The 23,530-nt window shown below is 41.7% G+C and overlaps 1 protein-coding gene across 1 annotated transcript in view; it reads left to right on the top strand.

Annotated features, from left to right (window-relative positions):
• Window positions 1–22,043, top strand: part of capn10 (calpain 10) — a 37,119-nt gene extending 15,076 nt beyond the window's left edge. The window contains exons 8-14 of the mRNA XM_078206931.1: window positions 1,515–1,681; window positions 3,093–3,388; window positions 4,101–4,303; window positions 4,737–4,989; window positions 7,652–7,848; window positions 11,885–11,930; window positions 19,595–22,043. Coding sequence (XP_078063057.1) covers window positions 1,515–1,681; window positions 3,093–3,388; window positions 4,101–4,303; window positions 4,737–4,989; window positions 7,652–7,848; window positions 11,885–11,930; window positions 19,595–19,624 — 1,192 coding nt within the window. The 3' untranslated portion in view covers window positions 19,625–22,043. The remainder of the gene's footprint in view (window positions 1–1,514; window positions 1,682–3,092; window positions 3,389–4,100; window positions 4,304–4,736; window positions 4,990–7,651; window positions 7,849–11,884; window positions 11,931–19,594) is intronic.
• Window positions 22,044–23,530: the final 1,487 nt, after the last annotated feature.

Raw genomic sequence — 23,530 nt, 5'->3', positions numbered from 1 at the left:
CCTTGGCATCCTGTGTACTGTTCTCATCGCATTTTCCCATCATAAGTTCCTATGTCCACACTGATAATGTGTTTTCCCAAATGAAATTGTCATGCTATAATTACACAACTTGGCTGCTTGATAGGTTTGTATCCAGTCTCAATGTCCTTGCAAGAATCTCTTTGAAAACATTCAGAATCTCTGGCTGGCAGCACGGTGGCACCGCAGTTAGCATTGCTGCCTCACAGCGCCAGGGACCCGGGTTCGATTCCTGGTTTGGGTCACTGTCTGTGCAGAGTCTGCACGTTCTTCCCGTGTCTGCATGGGTTTCCTCCCACAGTCCCAAAGTGCTGGTTAAGTGCATTGGCCATGCTAAATTCTCCCTCAGTGTACCCAAACAGGCACCAGAGTGTGGTGTCTCGGGGATTTTCACACTAACTTCATTGTAGTATTAATGTAAGCCTACTTGTGACACTAATAAATAAACTTAAACGTTTTGTTTTATCTCTGGTAAAGTTTTGGTTTTGCCTTCTACACAAACTTGTTCTCTTACATTTGAACTGAAACTAGGAATGGAGATTTTTCCTAGATCCTTCTTTTAGAGCTTGTCTGACATTAATCTGTACCTTCCTAACGTCTGCACAATAATTGTTCCTGTTTGATGGCACTTCAGTGGATTAATGTTGAGGGTAGAGTTCTTCTATATCTTCATCACATTTAATTACATTAAACAAATTATGTTCTTCAACCCCTGTCATCATACCTCAAAATAAGGGCCTGGTTTTGTGTTTGAGAATCTTGGTGTGATGTCTTAACCAATATTTCACCTCCCTGCTAACTGTTTTGCCCACTTGACAAATGCTTTGTTGGGATCAGATAAAATTAATGAAATTTCTCTAAATTGACAGCCTGATATGAAGAGTAATTAACATTAGCAATTAAGTATACTCAATCATCTTAATGGAAAGTGCATGATTTCTCATCTCGTATGTAATTATCCATCTTCCTCATTAAGTAACTTATGCCCAAATTGCCTTTCCCTTGCCCCACTACCCCTTCCTTACTCAAGAGACCGACAACCAGGAAGAGATCATCCTTTCCACCACCATTCCATACTCAGCCCATTACAGTTGAGCTCAGCAACCAGAGCTCTGTCACTCTTCTTTCAGCATCATATTACCCCACCCAGTGAGCACAGTGTCCTCCTACCCACTCTCACCTGTCAAACTTCTCAAAGTCACCTCCCTAACTAAGCAACAGGTTCACTATGCAACCATCCAACTTCTTTCCTCCCCACCTCATCCCTTATTCTCCTCCCATCTATTCTTCCCTTTCCTATTTCCCCTTCTCTTATTTAACTCCCCCTCAGCTTCCCCCTCCTTTTGTCCCATTACACATTCCAAATTATTCCACTTCCCCACCTCCTCCTCCTCCTCTTGCTTGACCTGCAATCTACAATTGGTCTTAACATCACATGAGATCGGCTGATTAATTATAAATTGATCCTAATTTTTGATCAATGATTTCTTTCACAGGGGTGATGGTTGGAAGAAATTGGATCCTGCCATTGCTACACTACTGCAGTCCACGGCAGAGGAGGGGGAGTTCTGGGTGGAGGAACATGAGTTTTTTCGAGATTTTGACGAGGTAACGGTGGGTTATCCAATAAATATGGAGAGTCACATCCTCAGTCTTGTAACAGGTAGGTTCAGATATTTAAATCTTGGGCAGCTTTACAGCCAAATACTTTACAATATTTTTCTATGCAGTTGATGTTTGCCTCAGATCATGGCTTATTCTGTCAGGGAACCTGCTGCTCGTAGGGATTCATACAGTGCAGGGGGTCATGGGAATTCTTATATTGCTCCTGCACTTGTAGGATTGCAACAAGTGTTCAGAGGGATGCAGCTGCTTAAAAGTGAATAGCTTCATGTGAGACTAAAATGTGTTTCAAGAAGCCAAAAGACTATTGTAGATAAAATCAGTGAAGGCTGCACAATATAAAAGTAAAATACCGCGGATGCTGGAACTCTGAAGTCAAAACAGAAAACCCTGCCAATACTCTGCAGATCTGGTAGCCTCTGTGGAGGCAGAGAGAAAGACCTGTGACCTTTCATCAGAACTGCGCAAAGTTAGAAACGTAATAGATTCTGAGCATGTGAATGGTGGGTGGGAAGGCTGAATAATGTCTGGGATGGCAAAAAACAGATAGGAAATTCTGTCGATAAAAATGGAGTGATGCCAGATCCAAGATATTTATTTAACTGATGAGATTCTGAGGTCCAGGTACCGCTTGAAGTGTGTGATGAGGATTGTCCTGTTTTGTCCTCCAGCTGGTCATAGGTGATGGTCTTGTCTGCAGGATCTGGTAACTTTGTGATTTCTTACATAAGTGACTGCACGTCAGAAATAACCCATTGGTTATAAAATGATTTGCGAGATGCCAAGGAAGTGATTTTTTTTTTAAAGTGTTAAATTACAATGTAAACTGAAATTGTCATATTTAAAGTGTATTTATTAGTGTCACAAGTAGGCTTACATTAACACTGCAATGAAGTTACTGTGAAAATCCCCCAGTCACCACACTCCGGCACCTGTTCGGGTGACACTGAGGGAGAATTTAGCATGGCCAATTAACCGAACCAGCACGTCTTTCGGACTGTGGGAGGAAACCGGAGCACCCGGGACGAAACCCACGCAGACACGAGGAGAACGTGCAGACTCCGCACAGACAGTGATCCAAACCGAGAATCGAACCCGGGTCCCTGGTGCTGTGAGGCAGCAGCGCTAACCATTGTGCCAAAAATGCAAATTCTTTCTTTGAGTTCTACTATTTTTCTGTATAAGTATTGTTTTTTCTGGAAACCAGACTTTGATGTGTGTGCATATATTCTGAAATTTTCAATGCTCACTTGATGATCAGGGAGGTACTATCTGTGTAGCTACTACCGTGGAGTTTGTAAATGTTCACGGTAGGACTTGGGTAGCAGTTGCTGATGCTAAACAAAGTATGCACCGTATTAGGGTGAACTTGACTGGTCAAACACTAGAGGGCTCTCTTTATTTGTTACAGTGACAGTGTTTGCAGTGAGAATTTTGCTTTCTTTGTTTAGGTAAAAGTTTGTGCCAAACACTGCAACTTTCAGGACAATGGGTCAATGGTCAATCTGCAGGTGGTTGCCGTAACAACAGCAGTTTCTGTAGCAACCCCAAATTCTGGCTGAGAATTCTGGTTCCAGGTGAAGTAGTTATCGCAGTTTTACAAAAGAGAGAGAATTCCAGCAGCAGGAGTGGCGAAGCTTGTTGGTCGGAAAACGCTGCGGCGCATTGTCAAAATAGTCAAGAATGGCTCACCGCTGATATTCCCCATCAGAAACGCTATCGAGCAATAGGACTACATGTATGGAAGGTACTGGTATCTCAAACCAAACGGCACAAGCAGGAATTAAGTGTAATGTATAAAAACATCAAAAACATTGGTTTTGTGTCATTCATTCATTTTTACCTGTTGCATTGTGATGGCAGTGTTTCACCACTGGAACCTGAGAGAATATCCAAAACAAGGCTCTAACACTTGTAATGGTGTAAATTGAAGAGTTTACATAGAAATCATAGAATGCTACAGTGCAGAAGGAGGCCGTTCGGCCCATCAAGTCTGCACCAACCACAATCCCACCCAGACCCTATCCCCACAACCCCATGCATTTACCCTAGCTAGTCCCCCTGACGCTAAGGGGCAATTTAGCATGGCCAATCCACCTAACCCGCACATCTTTGGAGTGTGGGAGGAAACCGGAGCACCTGGAGGAAACCCACGCAGACATGGGAAGAACGTGCAAACTCCGCACAGACAGTGACCCAAGCCGGGAATTGAACCCGGTCCTTGGCGCTGTGAGGCAGCAGTGCTAACCACTGTGCCACCATGCCACCCACATGTAGAACATACTATTATGATTAGAAACATAAAGCAGGAGCATCTTCCATTACTTTCCGAAACCAGAATACACTAAAATCCACTCCAACTGGGAGACCTTAGACGAGCAGTATGCGAGAATGAATAATTCGGTTTATTTCTTGCCTTTCAACCAACCATTTATCATCTTCTGTTTCTGAAATTTTAGGTGGAGAAGAAGCGATTTAATTTGCAGAGAACTGTTGCCAAAGCTCCAACCATTTCAACAGAGTGCCATATGTATGACAGGGAAGTGAAACTACATTGTGATCTAACACCTGGCTACTATCTTGTCATCCCCAGTACATTCATGAAAGATGAAGATGGACATTTTCTGCTACGTGCTTTCTCAACATCGAAAATTTCACTGAGGTAGGAACATAGAGAACCAGGCTCGTGGAATAAATGAAGTAGAGAAATTTTTTTTTGCACTGTGGGCAAATTTTGGAAACGTAAATACTCAAAAATAAGGAATCCAGGTTACCGAGAGAAATAGATTTACGGGATTGATTTTGTCATTAGACCTGAAGAATACTAAACTAATCAAGCATCATTTAATATGCTTAATGAGAAACCGATGCCATCTGATCAGTCCTTACTATTTATGACAAACTCCACTATTATGCTGGAGAAGAGAATGCTTGAATGGTCCTATGTAAGAAATTCAATAAAACTCAGATAAATATAGGATTTGTTTTTACGCTGTTAACCTCCCCCCTGAATAATATCTGGCACCAAGTATGATGAAACAATCTTCATGATGGTGTTAAAAACTGTATTTCATTAAATATTATTCTCCCTTCAGTGTAGTGAAAGCAGCTCATTCACTTACTCAGTTTGAGGAGAATTCGGAAGGGGAGTGGGAGATAATGCAGTTCACAGATTCATGGATCAATGGAAAGAGTGCCGGTGGAAGCAGGAACTTCCCAACATACAACACTAATCCACATTTGCCATTCTCAATCCTCTCCGATACTGGTGTCGGGAACGTTAGAATCACACTCTGCCAGGAAAATGTTGATGGACAGTTCCTGCCAATAGGATTCCACGTTTATCAGGTAATCCTATGTGTTGAATGACAATGGAAATCTAACTGGTCTGAATTCAGGCCTGGGATCTGAATTGAAAGGGGATGCAATAGCCTATTGTCGCTAGATTGTGAATCCAGAAACTCAGCTATTGTTTTGGGGACCCGGGTTTGAATCCCGCCACGGCAGATGGTGGAATTTGAATTCAATAAAAGAAAATCTGGAATTAAGGATTTACTGATGATTGTGAAATCATTGTCAATTGTAAGCAGGATAGACAAGATGTGAATTCAACTTGGATTCAATAAAAATCTGCAATTAAAGTCTAATGATGACCATGAAACCATTGTTGATTGGTGATCCAGAATGGGTTTTTATGACAGTGTCTCTTAGGGGCGGGATATCTGCCGTCCTTACCTGGTCTGGCCTGCATGCGACTCCAGAGCCTCAGCAATGTGGTTGACTCTCAACTGCTCTCTGAACAAGGACAACTGGGGATGGGCAATAAATGCTGGTCAGCCAGCAACACCCATGTCCCACATATAAATTTAAAAAAAACGATTGACCTGGATTGAAAGTGGTTTTGTTGAATTTGAAGTGAACAAACTGCTCAACTTGATGTGCTAACTGGTGGCCTTTCTAACAAGAAGAATGTAAGTTGGATAGTAGAAATCTGGAAAACATTTCTGTAATGAAGTCTGTGGAATGTCACAAAGAGACAACAGTGTGGAACTTCAGGGTTGAATAACCTCTAAGACCATGTTTGATCATTTGAATTTATTATTGTTAATGATTAGTTTGAATTTATATTGCTATCTTATGGGCTTAATTATGGTGTTGCAATACATTACAATATTGCCAGATTTTTATTGTAGTTAAGTATCTTTACAACGGATTCAACTTAATGCCAATTAATTTTTAATGAATAACCAATACCTATTTATAAATCTCAATGCTCTGATTTTATTATACTTCTGAATGTAAAGCTGTAAGTGTATATATAGTGATCATTGTACTTATTCTGATCCATTTTGTCCCATTTAACATAAACTTCTGGCATTTTCTAACACCTACTTTGAACAAGATAAGAGTTTTTATGTTCTTATCATTGGCAACTAATTTTCTAACTCCATAAAGAACATTAATGCAGAACTTTAATGTAGAAAAGTCTCCCAAAATGTTTAATAAAAGAATAATCAGACAAAATATAATGCTAAGCTGTAGAGAGATATGTTAGGAAGGATAAGAAATAAGAACAGCTTGGTCAAAAAAATAGGCTTTAGCAGTTGTCTTCAAAGATTTGAGAGATCAAAAGGTTTTGAGAGAGAGAATTCCAAGCCTTAGACAGCTGAAAACATGGTTAGCAAAGGTGGGACAAGGGAAGAGGGAGATGCAAAACAAACCAGAGTTTGGAGGACCACTGAGTTTTCTTAGAGTTGAAAGACAGAGAGTTAACAGAGATAGGGAAGGGAGAAGCCATGAAAGGATTTGAACCTGAGATTTAGAGTTTTAAATTCAATCATCGTCGTGCAGCTCTTATCTGCCTAATCACTCCTTCACTTCCAACTTGGATGAACTATAGAATCCCTACAATGCAGAAGGAGGCCATTCAGCCCATTGAGTCTGCACTGACAACAATCCTACACAGGTCCTATCCCTGTAACCTCACCCTGCTAATTCTCCTGACGCTAAGGGTCAATTTAGCATGGCCAACCAACCTAACCCGCACATCTTTGGAATGTGAGAGGAAACCGGAGCACACAGAGGAAACCCATGCAGACATGGGGAGAACGTGCAGACTCCGCACAGTCACCCGAGGCCGGAATTACTGTGAGGCAGCAGAGCTAACAACTGTGCCACCGTGCAGCCCTCAACTTTACTAATTCCCAGTAAAACTTTTTTTCCATCCTGGTTGTTCCCACTGGAAGAACCCCCATCTTAACTCCCTCTGAGAAGTCCAAACGTGACACCAACTGGTAGACAGCTACATTAGCTGTTCATCGCCAGATCTCTGTAGATCACATTGATCCTTGTCAGGCTCTGTTCTATTCGCCAAAACTGCTCACTTGATCATCATGGAAGCAACAATGACACTTGTGTTAGTCTCCAAGTTTGTTCCTTTCTAACCGAGCCTTGCAAACGAAGCAGCCTTTCTCACTCAGTGGCGCTTGCCTCTGAAGCAATTTGATGAGTGATCAAGTTTATCATTACTGCGACATAATTCACAGCCTCAAAAAAATTCTCAAGTCCTAGGGAGGAGTTTGAACCCATTATTTCTAACACTGAGGCAAAGGTACAAGCAACTAAGTCGAACTGCGTTGTGTTGTATACAAATAATAATATTCTTCCCTATTGGTGGTTTTATGCTATTTTTTCATTGTGTAATGTTAGGCAATCATGGTCCAACACCTAATGTTCCAACTATTCTTGTTTCATTTGCATTCAAATTCAGCAGCTGCAGAAGCAGTAACCCATAATAAATAGCTGCAATACTACATTGCATAATTTACCAAACATTTCATTTATTTCCAAGTGGAATTGTATACTGGTGATGCCCATCACATTGATGGTTCCTTCGTAGCCAGGGAGGAATTAATCTCTTTATTGTTCCTATACTGAGAAGCCATTGCCTTCCTAGTTTCTGAACTTAACCATTCATAGAGCTTTCAAATGTGTTATTTGTTTCACATAGGTTCACGGTGGTGAAAATTTGAATCAAGCATCTCCTCAGCTTCTCGAGCCTGTGGTAACTTGTGTGCCTCATCGCTACACACAGGAAATGACTCAGCTTTGCACTCTACCGACTGGGAATTATGAGGTCATTCCTTCTACATACCTGCCCAACAGTGAGGCACAATTTACAGTCACAGTAGAAATCAAAATTGACAGGTGGGAAACAAATTACTTATTGATTTTTATTGGATCCAAATTCTTTGACCTTGACTTGTGATATCAGTAACTTTTTTTTCTGTCAAGCACTGAATTTTATATAATAGATATCATTGGCAACTTTTATTTTATGCAAAATGACATACAAGTTGTGGCCAAATTCCTTGCGCCAATATAAATTGTATGTTAAATTACAATACATATTAAAAAATAAATTGTGTTAACAAAAGTACCATTAAAATTTAGCAACACCAGATCTATTTCAGGTGGTGACAGTTGCATTTCTTTGGCCTTTGACATATTCAGCAATTATGATTTGGGTATGTTCTACATTCTAGTGGATGGAGAGTAGATTAGGAAGATCCAAACAATTGTTTTGGGATCCTACTAGGCATCAGAAGCAATACCATCCTTGCCTATCTGAGCGATAATTTGAAGAACACGTTCAAGGGTATTTGACATTTCAGAAGGATAAGAAGAAAAGAAGGTTGACTAACTTTGTGAATAAAGAGTGAGATCAGTACAATCGTGTGAAATAGTCATAGCTCACAAGATCAACATGTAGAATCAGTTTGTGTGGGGATGAGAAATAGCAAGTAACAGAAGTTACTGGAGGGAGTAGTTTATCAACTCCCAAACAGTTGCAATACTGTAGGACAAAGCATAAATCAAGAAATAACATGCTTAAAAGAAAGGTACAGCAATAATAGTGCATGATTTTAATCTTTGTATAGCTTCAACAAATAAATTTGGCAAAGGTAGCCTTGAGCATGAGTTTATACAGTGTACTCTGACAAGTTTTTGAGTAAGTTTGCGGACGACGCAAAAGTTGGTGGATTTGCGGATAGCGATGAGGACCATCAGAGGATACAGCAGGATATAGATCAGTTGGAGACTTGGGCGAAGAGATGGCAGATGGAGTTTAATCCAGACAAATGTGAGGTAATGCATTTTGGAAGGACTAATACAGATAGGAAATATACAGTAAATGGCAGAACCCTTAAGAGTATTGAAAGGCAAAGTACCTGGGTATACAGGTACACAGATCACTGAAAGTGGCAACGCAGGTGGAGAAGGTAGTCAAGAAGGCATACGGCGTGCTTGCCTGCATCGGCCGGGGCATTGAGTTTAAAAATTGGCAAGTCATGTTGCAGCTTTATAGAACCTTAGTTAGGCCGCACTTGGAATATAGTGTTCAATTCTGGTCGCCACACTACCAGAAGGATGTGGAGGCTTTGGAGAGGGTACAGAAAAGATTTACCAGGACGTTGCCTGGCATGGAGGGCATTAGCTATGAGGAGAGATTGGAGAAACCTGGTTTGTTCTCACTGGAACGACGGAGGTTGAGGGGCAACCTGATTGAAGTCTACAAGATTATGAGGGGTATGGACAGAGTGGATAATCAGAAGCTTTTTCCCAGGGTGGAAGAGTCAATTACTAAGTGGCATAGGTTTAAGGTGCGAGGGGCAAGGTTTAAAGGAGATGTACGAGGCAGATCTTTTACACAGAGAGTAGTGGGTGCCTGGAACTCATTGCCGGGGGAGGTAGTGGAAGTGGATACGGTAGTGACTTTTAAGGGGCGTCTTGACAAGTACATGAATAGGATGGGAATAGAGGGATATGCTCTCTGGAAGGGTAGGGGGTTTTAGTTAAGTCGGGCAGCATGGTCGGTGCAGGCTTGGAGGGCCGAAGGGCCTGTTCCTGTGCTGTAATTTTCTTTGTTCTTTGTTCTTATAACTAAAGGAACTGAAGGTTGAGATACCCCCTGGACCTAATGGCCTGGATCCTAGGTGCTTAAAAGAAGTGGCTGCAGAGATGGTACATGAGTCTGGAAAGGTCCCTGCTGATTGGAAAACCACAAATGTAACACCTCTATTCGAGAAAGGAAGGAGATAGAAAGCAGAAAGTTCGCATAACGTCTATCATTTGGGAAAATGCTGGAATTCTCTATTATGAAAACAGTAATGGGACATTCAGAAAATTGTAATACATGAGGCAGAATCAACATAGTTTCATGAAAGGAAAGTTATGTTTCATAAATTAATTTGAGCTCTTTTGAAGATGTGAAAAGCAGGTTGGGATTGGGGTAATCGCATGGATAGAAGAATGGATACCTGTGAGTTGGGATAAATGGGTCATTTAAAGTAAAGTTTATTTATTAATCATAAGTAAGGCTTACATTAACATTGCAATGAAGTTACTGTAAAATCCCCCTAGTCGCCACACTCCGGTGCCTGTTGGGGTCAATGCACCTAACCAGCACGTCTTTCAGACTGTGGGAAGAAACCGGAGCACCCGGAGGAAACCCACGCAGACACGGGGAGAATGTGTAAACTCCACACAGACCGTGATCCTTGCCGGGAATTGAACCCGAGTCCCTGGCACTGTGAGGCAGCAGTGCTAGCCACTGTGCCACCCATTTTCAGATTGGCAACCTGTATTTACAGGAATGCCACAGGAATCAGTGCTGGGGCCTCAACTATTTACATTCTACATTAATGATTTGGATGAAGGGACAGAGTGTATTGTAGCCAAATCTGATGATACAAAGATAGGTGGGAAAGCTAATTGTGAGCAGGTGACAAAGAGTCTGCAAAGGGTTAAATATATTTGAAGTAAGAGGACAAAAGTTTGGCAGATGGAATTTCATGTGGGAAAATGTGAGCTTGTCCACTTTGATGGGAAGAAAAGAAAAACAATATTATTTAAATGGAGAGAGACTGAATAATGTTGCAATACAGAGGGCTCAGATATCCTCGCACATGAATCAAAATGTTAGCATCCTGATTAAGCAAGTAATGAAATGTTGGCCTTTATTGCAAAGGGGATGGAATATAAAAGTAGGGAAGTCTTGCTGCAACAGTACAGGATATTGATGAGTCCATGCCTAGACTACTGCTTATGATTTTGGTCTCCATATTTAAGGAGGGGTTTCCTTGCATTGGAAGCACTTCAAAGAACGTTCATTGGTTTGATGAGGGGGTTGTGTTATGAGAAAATATGGAGCAAGCTGGGCCTGTACCCGTTGGAGTTTTGGAGAATGAAAGGTGGTCTTATTAAAACATGTAAGATTCTGAGGGGGATTGACAGGATAGACGCTGAGAGGATGTTTCCCCTCGAGGGAGGAATCTAGAAAGAGTAGGCACAGTTTCAAAATAAAGGGTCTCCCATTTAAGATGGTGATGAGGAGGAATTACTTCTCTGAGGGTCATGAATCTTTGGAATTCTCTCCCGAGTGCAGAGGAGCCTGGGTCATTGAATATAATCAAGTTAAATAGACTTTTGATCTACAGAAACTCAAGGGTTATGGGGAGCAGGCAGCAAAGTGGAGTTAAGACCACAGTCCAATCAGCCATGATCCTATTGAAAGGTGGAGCAAGTTCAAAGGTCCAAAAGCCTTCTGCTCTTGTCTTATTATGAAGAAGGCCCCAGAAGTGAAATGACAGCATTGCACCCAGGAGGGGAAAAGCATTTCAGTCTAGTTCCTCAGTCATTCATCTTGTGCTTGAAAAGGTGAAAACACTTGAAAACACTTCAACATGTAATGCCTTTAATTGAGAGAAGGCATTCATCCAAATTGGGGCAGTTGTAAAGAGGTTCCGAAGAAAGGTCCTTGACCTGAAACGTTAACTCTGTTTTTCTCTCCGCAGATGCTGCCAGACCTGCTGAATATTTCCAGCATTTCCTGGTTTTATTTCAGATTTCTGGCAGCCACAGTGTTTTGCTCTTGTAGACAACAAAATGGACTCATAGAGGAAAAAGGAGCAACAATCCACTAAGTCAGTTTCTTCTCATTGATGATGGTTATTTTCGTAACATTATTTACAATATTATGAACAAGTTTCAAAGTATCGAGCCTGTTTTACACCTGACCCATGGAGAGTAAAAGTGGGCAAAGTGTTTAATCCCAAAATACCCTGTACATGAGTTACTTTAAAATCAGTGCTGATGTTATTAAGTATTTTTTCCAATTATCGGTATGATATATTAAAGAATAGATGATTCCATGCTAAATAATGTTTATTGCTCTATTTAGGAAGCCATTCCAGTGTCGGGAGAACTTGGGACAAACAATCAACGAGGTAATGATTTTTAAAATTAAGCTGAAATAGACAGATATTTAGGGAAATAGTTCTAAATTAATTTATAGAAAACTGTATCCTATAAACCATTAGGTACTAGTGAATATTGGTTTATTTCTAGCTGTCTGCAGTAGATTTAACTGAGTAGTATTAAACTGTTTTAGGGTCAACATTTCTCAGACCCTCCTTTGCCACTAACCTTTGACCCCAAATACTCTGGCAGGGTTATGAGCAATGTGGAATGATTTGTTTCAGATGTTTTTGGCAGGCACTAACTAGGCACAACTTGTGTACCTGCCAGAGGATGTGGGAAGAAGATGTGGCGCTTGACAGCTCGTTAGGGCTGAACTGCTCATAACTAACCCCATTCTGGCAGTTTTCCTGTGTGCCCAGAACAAGGCTCAGGCTTGGCCATCCAGGTGGGAAATTAGTTGCTGGTTCTTTCCAGCATCCAGATTGTTGAATGTCCTGCAGTCTAAAGCTATAGGATTTCCATTGGGAGATGCTTATCCATTGGTCCCACGTCCTTTTTGGCCGCCTTTGGAATGAAGAGAAATTCTGTCTGCCTCAGACACTAGTGGGGAATTGCCATTGGAGTTTTCTGGGATGAAGACCTTGTATTTCCGAGTGTTCCCCAGTTTTCCAGCTCCATAAAACTGCCTCCATTTCCTTTCTTCCCAGATTATGTACTAGACTCCAGGGAACTCATGGTCCTTATTTCTATTTTTAAAAATTCATTTATGGGACATGGGCATTACTGGCTGGCCAGCATTTATTGCCCATCCCTAGTTGCTCGAGGACAGTTGAGAGTCAACGACATTGGTTCTGGAGTCACATGTAGGCCAGGCCAGGTAAGGGCGGCACGGTAGCACAGTGGTTAGCACTGCTGCTTCACAGCTCCACGGACCTGGGTTCGATTCCCGGCTTGGGTCACTGTCTGAGTGGAATTTGCACATTCTCCTCGTGTCTGCGTGGGTTTCCTCCAGGTGCTCCGGTTTCCTCCCACAGTCCAAAGATGTGCGGGTTAGGTTGATTGGTCATGCTGAAATTGCCCCTAGTGTCCTGAGATGCGTAGGTTAGAGGGATTAGTGGGTAAATATGTAGGAATATGGGGGTAGGGCCTGGGTGGGATTGTGCTCGGTGCAGACTCGATGGGCCGAATGGCCTCTTTCTGTACTCTAGGGTTTCTATGATTTCTAAGGATGGCAGATTTCCTTCCCTAAAGGACAATAGTGAACTAGATGGGTTTTTCCGACAATCGACAATGGTTTCATAGTCATCAGTAGATTCTTAATTCCAGATTTTTTTTATTGAATTCAAATTCCACCATCCGCCATGGCGGGATTCGAACCCAGGTCCCCAGAACATTAGCTGAGTTTCTAGATTAATAATCTTGCGGTAATACCCTGCCAGCTTTCCTTTTCTCTTGCATTCTATTTTATTCTAAATCTCTTTCTAGGTTTCTATTCTAATTTAACTCTTTTAACCTAATCTACCTATTGCATACTTACATTTTAAACAAAAAACCTTTCTTACACAGTCCGATATTACTTTTGGAACTGGAGCAAAAATCAATTCCTGAAGTAATGTTTCGAAGCGAAGAGTAAAGGTTGCCCCGCTTACATTATGGATGTTAGCAGGCTAATTTTTGGTCTGATTTTCTTCCAGCAGTCTTGCCACTGGTTGGTGCATTTCCTCACTGGCAATCCTGGCAGTAAAATTGTTGTCCCACTTAGTAGATCATCAATGGCATAGCAATGGTTAAGGAAAGGTCTGGAACGTAGATCTGTGGTTATTTACTTATGCCCAGTAACAGAAAACATGTACTTCAGAATGTGTTGGTCCACACAAGCAGTCTGACCCAGTGCAGTGAAGCCAAGTGATAAATCAAAACTTTCAATAGCATGAACTCCTGTTACCCTTCAATACTCCAGAGAAACAACATCAGACAGACTCCACAGCAACTGCAAGTAATACAGATCACTTATTAAAGGCTTCATTTACAGTTCCAATTACTTTGATTAACTGTTGACAAAGTTTATCAGCCTTTGATGCTTTTTCCCTCCATAATGTGGTTTAGTTCAAAGTAAGAAGTCTCACAACAGCAGGTTAAAGTCCAACAGGTTATTTGGAATCACGAGCTTTCGGCGTGCTGCTCCTTCATCGGGTGAGTGGTACTCATTTATCTGATGAAGTACCACTCACCTGATGAAGGGGCAGCACTCTGAAAGCTCATGATTCCAAACAAACCTGTTGGACTTTAACCTGGTGTTATGAGACTTCTTACTGTGCCCACCCCAATCCAACACCGACATCTCCACAGCATAGTTCAAAGTAAACGCACAAATAGTTCAATATTTCTTTTCTGTACCAAGTAGTGAAGCTAGATTTCAATTTCATTATGTAAAATTGAAGAATGATAGTTATAAAATGAAAATCTCCACACCTATGATTTAAATGGGTGACTGGTGTGACAACTGAAATCTAGCAAAGATTTTGGTGCCACTTTACACAAGTCCGTGTGCTTGCCTTCGCCGGTAGTAATCAGCTTCCACCAGAAGGGCTCACTGTAGCTCAAGATTTGGAGCATTACTAAGCTTTGAATTTTGTCAAAAAACAGCACAGAACTGTTTCCGTTTTGTTCATAGGAAATGTGTTGCTCTTGCAATCTGTGATCGAGGCACGTGTTTTACTTGCAATATTCTCTTCAGATTGTGTCTGAGGTTCTATCCCAGTTGCATTTTCACTGAAGCTCCAGCATTGGTGTGAACCAATTTCTATTTCACAACCAGCAACAACAATTTGCACTTATCCTGCTTCACAGGAGCGAACATCAAACAAACCTGGACACCAAGTTATGTAAGGAAATATTAACACAGCTGACCAAAGGTTTGGCCAAAGACAGAGATTTTGAGGAACACCATAAAGGGGGACGGAGAGGCAGAGAGGTTTAGTCAGGGAATTCCAGAGCTTAGGGCCTCGGCAGCCTAAAAGATTGTCAGTGGTGGATCAAAAAAAAATCGGATGGGCAAGAGGCCAGAAACGGAGGAACAGAGAGATCCCCGGGGCTGGTAGGGCTGAAGGTGCGACAGAGATCAACCCAGGCGAAGCCATGGGGGGTTTGAAATTAGTTGCATTAGCTGGATTGTCATAAGACTCTATCCATTTGTGTGCACTTCACGATCACAAGTGCCTGTCTCCTGAAAGTTTATGAAGTTTGGACATTTGGGCAGCTCATCACAACCAGCTAAAATGGTCACTGCAATAAGCATTTCTCTTGTCTTCATTTCAGATCTCCCTATTTTAATAACATTGATTTCTTGTTCCTAAAACTTCCCCCACACCACTGACTTTGAGCTCCTTTGCATCCCTTCCTTTCTCCATTCCATTTTGAACTGCAGAGCAGTTTTCTATTTTGACCTCACAGTCTAGGATACCTTTCCTGAACTGTTTTGCCTTCCTTATCTCCCTTTGCTCCTTAAATTACCAGCTGGATATTGCTTTCAGACACCACTGCGGTCCTCGGATTGCCACTCTGTACCCACTTACCTGCGCTAAAATTCTTCCTGACTCAGGTTGGGTGAGGTTCAGGCACCACAAACCCTGGGTCCAGCGTCAAAGAATACAAAAGAAGCAAAGGAGGACACACCCCCTTTTTTTAAAGCACTAGTTGTCATAAAGCAGGTTGAACTTAAAGGTCCCATTGAAAATGTTCCAGCCAGTGGGATTTGGGTTAGATTGGGGGTAGGGGAATCATGTGCGGATCAGGGATGGGAAATATCATGGGGAGGGTGGTGATTAGTAGGGCAGGGTTGGAAAGGGGAGTCCCCTGGGGGGAGGGGGGTGTGGATGTGGGGACCGGTCTGGGTCTTGGGTAAAATAGTTACACTAAAGTGAGAAGTGGTTTTATTTCTTCCAACTCTTTCAGAGTAACTATTAACTGAATAAAACTCTTACCTGGGAACATCTGAGAGGGATTCTCCAGCACGTCATTGGGAGGAGCCAGGAAGTTACGGGCAGAGTTACCTACAAAATTCCAACTTCGACTAACCCTACTGTTCTGGAGCTGTGCCTCTTCTCATTCAAACTTCTGCCTCGCTTTAAAATATCTTTTTAACATTGAACACTGCTCCGGAGCGGTAGCTTGTTAACAGCTAGTCCCAACATAGACAAGGTTGATTGATTGATACTTCACTTGCTTTCATTGTGTTAAAACTGTAACCAAAGCATAACATAAGCCCTGGTTAAAATAATCTAATTATGAAAGAAACAAACATGAACTTGCACTGTCCAACTCACTTGTTACAGTTCTGTACAAAAGCTGTCCTATCAGTTAAGTTTTGACCAAAATTCATTGTTTTGTTTACAATCTGCTTTTATCTACAAAACAAATTGGCCCTGATCTTCTGTTCCGTGACAGAGTGGGTGCACCCACCACGGACTGTGATTTAAACTGGATTCTTGGCACCTTTCTAGTCTTGTCTCCAGCAATGAGCAGAGTTGGGAGACCGGGAGGCCAGTTGGGAGGCCAGTGTCATGCCCCCTTTTTAGTTGTGAGCTGAAGGGGTCTGTCTTCAATGCGCTGACTGATACTGTTTTCAAATTGAGTTGTCACCCTCAATACCGCACACCTACCCCCGGTAACAATGTTCAACCGCCTGACAGTGTTCACCCCCGACAGCGCTCATCCTCTATCCTCTCACACACCCCCCCAAAGATGCTCACTCCACCCCCTCACTACCCCCTTCACTCCAAACAAGGCTTCTTCTCCCTCCCTGCACACACACACCCTGACAACGCTGACTCTCCCAATATTGACTGGACAGGAACCAGGGATTCCAGAAGGCGAGACGAGCATAGGGGTGAATGTTGCTGGGAGTGTTGAACATTTACCTGGCGGGCATTGCCCTGATGGGCTGGTGTGCGTTGACACTCCAGCTGATTTACTTCGCGTTTTACACTTACTAGGAAAGGCTGTAAATAAATCCGTGTAAAAACCCGGGTAAGCATGAATAGCATAAATCTCCATGGATGAGGCCTAATCCCACTGTGAGAGCGAATCATGCAGCAATCCGGGTCGGGTAAAACCAGCAATTGGAGGTTTAAATTTCCTGCGTAAGTAGCATGTCCTTGGAATCCCAAGGCGCATCAGTGAATTAGGTTGTCATTCACCGCTCTCCAGCTTGGAAGTTTCAGGCCAAAATTTTTTTTAATGCATTAGCAAATTTAAATTTTTTCTCATCTATCACTCTGGCGTTTGGATTGAATGCAATGTAGCAGAAATACTGATAAACATTACAGTATGTTTCTAGTAGCCCTAATGTCAGTCAAATCAACACTGCTAAATGAAATCATATTGTGCAAAACAGCCTGGGGTTGTCAAGAAATTCGTTACCAGCTAAAAATATCTCCTGTAGCTCGGTAAAATGTTAAAGAACAAGCTTGCAAAATGAATAACAGCAGGCTTGCAGTTAACCAATTGTGGCTATAACTGAGGAGCTCATTTGTATACTGTGGAATCACTGTCAATTAAATTGTTTGAATGATTGAGGAACCCTTAATAATTTGTACTGAATAGTACAAAACAGCACCATGAACAATGAATGAAAACTTTTGCCTTTATTACTTTCAGTTTTCAGAGCCCTGTATAAAATTGAGATTTGCAGATGGCTACCCACTGTGAATCAGCTACATGTCTAACTGATGCAGGTTGATGGAATGGTTTTAGAAGCAAGGAGAGTATTTTCCATTTTAATTTTAGTTGTGTTTAGCAATTCTTTGGAGAGATTAAGTGAAGCAGGTCATGAGATCAGTCATTATCGCAACCAGGCAGGCAACAAAATGGCAGCTGGGGATGAAGAGGTGTTGCTCGCTACTGTCCTTGAAGAAAGCTGCCCACAAAGATTGAGTGTATTCTGTCGCATCGATTTACCCTGTTATGATGCCACTTTCATTCTGATGCCACCTACCGGGGATCTCTGGTGTCCAGGAACAGGAACTGCCCAGAGTCCTGAATGACTTCAGTTAGATAGAAGAATTCTCAAAGACAGTAAACCAGGAAGTTAAGAGCACTGTTTTATTTTATTATTTTATTCCTTCACGGGATATAGAATAAGATCCCTACAACGCAAAAGGAGGCCATTTGGCCCATCAAGCCTGCACTGACAACAATCCCATCCAGGCCTCATCCCCATAACCCCATGTATTTACACTGCTAATCCCCCTGACACTAAGGGGTAATTTAGCATGGCCAATCCACCTAACTTGCACATCTTTGGAGTGTGGGAGGAAAACCAGAGCACCCGGAGGAAACCCACGCAGGCACGGGGAGAATGTGCAAACTCCACATAGACAGTTACCCGAGGCTGAAATTGAACCTGGGTCCCTGGCATTGTGAGGCAACAGTGCTAACCACTGTGCCACCGTGCCGCCAAAGATCCGATGCTGACGCCACTGGCTAGACCAGTATTGATTGCCCATCCCCTCACATTTTAATTATTTCACGGCTGAAATAAAGATTGGGGAATATAGATGCAATTGAGGCTGAAATTGAAAAATCATAAGAAAACTTAAAATTAAAAATCTGTGGAATTTTATCATGGAATGGAGGGAATGACACTCCAGGTTGTGATCATGAGTTTTCCAGGGCTAGAGAGGTTGTTCAAGAGTAATTGCGATTTGGCACAAGTTACATCTTTCAGCAAGGCATCACTTTTTCAATGGTCTTAACAGTGAGAATAGTGCATAAAAAGTTGAGGTTCACATCAAATCAGTGACTTAGTGCTGAATGCACCTGCAAAGATTGCAATGGCAAGCCCTGTCGAGAAGCGGAGTACCACTGACTGCAACTGCTGAATTTATATGTTTAACTGTGCATGTGTAAATATCAGGAGCTGCTGTCAGTTTTGTGCAGTTAGAATGGTGAATGCTGATACTTTAGCTGTTATTACAACCACAAATTCCAGGCTCTTGTCATTTCACTTTTCCCTCTGTCGGCTCTTGAAGCCGTCTACTTTTTTGCCTTTCTTCCTTTCTGGTCTGCGTGTACAAAGTTCCAACCAACACCTATTCATCTCTTGTTGAAAATCCATTCCATCTCCTTCCAACGGTTCAAAACTTGATACAAAACTGATGAGCAAAAGAGATGTGTTGCCCAAAGTAAAACTGTTAATCTCTCAAACCGGGAATGAAAATTGCATGCGAGGGTGGCAGAGATGTGGGCAGCGCAGAAATGCGTTGTATTGATGGAGTGACTTTGACAGGAACGTTTCTTTCCCCAGGGGAAAACCTATTGTTGTTTATATTGTTAGGGGAAGGAGTTATGCCTGTGTTAAAATACTTTTCATAACGCATTTGTTTTTGTTAGCAGTATTACTGTAGATTCTGTGATGCATTTTTGCACATTTCCTTTCAATTGTTTGCACTTTCAGGGGGGTGAAATGAAATGGCGCTGTAATAGAAAGTTGGATTCGCTTCACTCTTGCGGAGACAAAGATGAGAATTCACATTCTCCGTGTGAATTACTGCTTGCATACCTGTTTAGTGTCTCTGAAGAAAATATTTTCTGAACCCATAGCAACCAGTAGTATTACTGAAGATGACTACAAATTGCCGTACCTTTTAAGTTTATAAGTGACGATAATTTCCTGTCTCGTTTCCTTCAGGTTTCCTATACCTCGGTGATGCAAAGGTAGAAACAGCGACATAAAACCCTTCAAACGCCGGCCTGGAAACAATAAGAAGACGTAATCAGAAGAGAGTCAAAATCTGGAGGCCTTCACTGTGTACAGTTTGCACATCATAAAGCCCGACCCTCTTGGCACTAATAAAATGTGACAGGGCTCGTCATTGTAAATAAGCAACTCTGCTTTAAGCAGACTGGCGATGTGCTTGATGCTCCGCAGCAAGAACAAAAGCTGCCTCAGAACTGGACGCTACTTCAAAGAGTCAGCAGCTCTGCACACAGTAACGGACAAAGAGCCGATCAGTCTCCTGCTGCTTTGATGTTATTGAAGGCAAATGAGAATGACATTTAAATTCAGTTTGTACTTTCAGCACACACCGTATTAGACAGTTCACTGAATTTTAAAGGTCTGATTCTGTTCTGCTTATGTCGTGGCCTCCTATGGGCTGGATTTTTCCACCATTTTAAAAACAAAACTGGAACTTAGGCTGCTGTTCACTTGATGTCATTGTTTTCTCCTAATTTGTTTGACGTCGGACTGCACTAAGGTGGAATATTAACCAAAAGAGTACAGTCCCTTTCAGTGCATGAGCAGCTTTGTGGGGTTTTTTTTCTCAGTGACTAAACCCTGCCTTGCAGTTAGACACAGATCAACAACAGAATATTCGATGTGATGTTTTTAATTCTGGACTGACCGTACAGTGAGAATATTTGGGGTTTGTTCCTTGTACTATTGTGCAGGAGGCCCAATATTCTATTTCTGGATAATATGTCAGCTGTACTGGTGCAGACATAATACTTGCAAACACAACCTAATCTAGTATAAATCTAATTAAAAAATGGTTTGCATTAGTACAGGTTTGTTATGGATATTTGCACTACCTACAGTGGTATTGCTGCGAAGTTCCAACTTTGATACAATTTTGCTGCTTTTATATGCTAATCTTGAGCTAGATTTATCGTGTACTTTAAATTATTGTGAAGTAAGCTAGTACACTAGAATAGTAACCACGTCAGAACAAGGGGTGGCATGGTGGCACAGTGGTTAGCACTGCTGCCTCACAGCACGAGGGACCCAGGTTCGATCCCAGGCTTGGGTCATTGTCTGTGCTGAGTCTGCACATTCTCCCCGTGTCTGCGTGGATTTCCTCAGGGTGCTCCGGTTTCTTCCCACAGTCCGAAAGACATACTGGTTAGGTGCGTTGGTCATGCTAAATTCTCCTTCAGTGTACCCGAACAGGCGCTGGAGTGTGGCTACTCGGGGATTCTCACAGTAACTTCATTGCAGTGTTAATGTAAGCCTACTTGTGACACTAATGAATAAACTTAAACACTAGAAACTTGGAAATTTCAATTAGAAATTGCCTATTATTAACCAGTGTGTGCTTCAAAATGCTGGCCAGAATACTCTTACAATAACTAACTGTTGGCTTAAGTTTAACCTTTGTGCACTTGTCAAGCCAAAACAATTGATCTACTAAAGTGAATAGGAAGGAAATTGTTGGCCAGAGAGCACAGGAGCAGATAACCCTGTCATGGTTTTTCTTCCCTGAATCATCATAAAATTACTTAAAATTTTATAGAAACGACATCGCAAAAAATATTGTCTCCTTGTAATAAAAGGTACAAAGTTGTACATGTTAGAACTTTCAAACAGAACAATTTTATCTGGTTATTCTAATTAATGATAAACACACTGATAGAGACATTAGTCCAGCACATTTCTATAATTAATATTTTTCCTTATTCTTAATTCAGGGTCTCCCCTTAGAGGATGTTATGAATGGATACATATTACACACACACACAAAACATAACACATTTCAGTGAATTTTTATTGGAGAAAGTTGTATTAATTCTTATGCACAAATTTGAATGCCTTTCTTTCTTCAACAAGAAACCGTAAGTTATTGTAATGCATTGGTCTAGATTTCTCACGTAATTGTCATTTTATATTAGATCATATTTATTAAACAACCTTCTAGAATACATTTCTTTCTCTTGTGAATACCAAATCTACTCAACTAATTTACAACAGATCCATTCACATCAGAACCTGTGCAAATGAGGGAATATTATAACCAAAATCCATTCTGTACTGCGTACTTGTACTTTCAATGCTTGCACTTACCATGTTGAAATTTGCAAATACTGTAATTTGCAAAATGATTACATTTTTCTCATTCCATCAACAAAACATATTGCCCTGTTAACTTACAAATAGTGGAGACTAGAGATTTTAAACTTAGAAGTGACTGAATATTTGATTCCTTTTTACTTCATACTTTTTTTTTGAAACTACTCTCTTGGGGGGGGAAACGACCTCTATATCCCAGACAGTTTTTCATGGCCTCATATTTTGGTTGTACCTTGTGTCTTTAAATGAATAGTAATGTGTATTTTCAATAGAAAAAGTAGTTTTAACTATGCCAAATTGTTTTAGTTTTTTTCCACAGTGATTCTTTTCTTCGCCAACTATTGCAGTATTTGCACTCACTAATTTATTTGAATTCTCTAGAATCCTGATTAAACAAAAAAAACATGATCATAGAATCCCCACAGTGCAAAAGGAGGCCATTCAGCCCATCGAGCCTGCACCGACAACAATCCCACCCAGGCCCTATCCCCATAACCCCACATATTTACTGTGCTAATCCCCTGACATGAAGGGGCAATTTACCATGGCCAATCAACCTAACCCGCACAACTTTGGACTGTGGGAGGAAACCAGAGGAAACTCACGCAGACACGGGGAGAATGTGCAAACTCCACACAGTTACCCAAGCCGGGAATTGAACCCGGATCTCTGGCGCAGTGAGGCAGCAGTGCGAACCACCGTGCCATCCAGTCTTGCATAGCTTTCCAAATTGCAGCACAGGCCAACACATCGGCCTTCAGTTACTTGTCATTTAAAGAAAAAACAGTGGAACCCATGCAAAGCCAACTGGGAGAGAACTGGAACAAAGTGTGATAATGATACCACGCTGCCGTATCCCCATACAGCAGGCTTACCGCCTTCATTGAAAATGGTTTTGAAATTAACTTCAAAAAGGGCGCCTTTCTCAATCTCTCTGTAACATATGATGAGATCTGGCACACTGGTCTTTTTGTCAAAATCTCAAGAGGAGTCCTTCCAAGGGTTACTGATGCTTTCGCACTATTACTCCGAGATAGACAGTTGAAGGTGCATGTGGGTGATGGTCCAAAGGGCTTCTCCAGGGATCTGTTCTTGCCCTTACCCTTTTCAATGTCTATATCAACGATCTGCCTCCAGCCCTGTCTTGGATGTTCATCTATGCTGACGATATCTGCTGTGCCTCTCAGGCTCAAGACAATTTTCTAAACTGGAGGCAGCACTAAGCAATGTAGTTGCAAAACTGGCCAACTACTGCAAGTCATGGCACCTTCAGCCCAGCAGCAACAGAACTGTTTCAACTATATTCCACCTCCACAATTCCAGCACAAGGAGGAACTTAACGTCTCCTTGAATGGCAAGAGACTGAATCACAAACAAAATCCCACTTATCTTGGTGTTACCCTTGTCTGAACACTGATATACAAAAAACATCTGAGCTAGACAGCAACAAAGAACAAATGCAAAATAACCTCCGGAACAAAAGTGCTGATTCTTCATGGGTTGCAGATGTTCAAACCTAAAGGACCTCGGTTCTTGCCATCTTCTACTCGACTGAAGAGTACCGTGCACCAATATGGTACAACTCATCTCACACCAGTCTTATAGATACTCAACGCAACAATGCATATCATCTTGGGTATCCTCCGATCAACTCAATTCCCTGGTTCCCAGTTCTGAGCTACATCCCACCCCTTCAGGTAAGGAAGGAGATTACAACGTGAAAGCTCATGGAGATGGTTTACATCAACTCAAGCCTGTCGCTATACAAGGACCTTACCA

Source organism: Mustelus asterias, chromosome 3 (assembly GCF_964213995.1).
Source record: "Mustelus asterias chromosome 3, sMusAst1.hap1.1, whole genome shotgun sequence".
In the NCBI taxonomy this organism is placed as follows: Eukaryota; Metazoa; Chordata; class Chondrichthyes; order Carcharhiniformes; family Triakidae; genus Mustelus; species Mustelus asterias.
The sequence above is the reverse complement of the archived record's forward strand: the minus strand, read 5'-3'. Positions and strand labels throughout refer to the sequence as shown.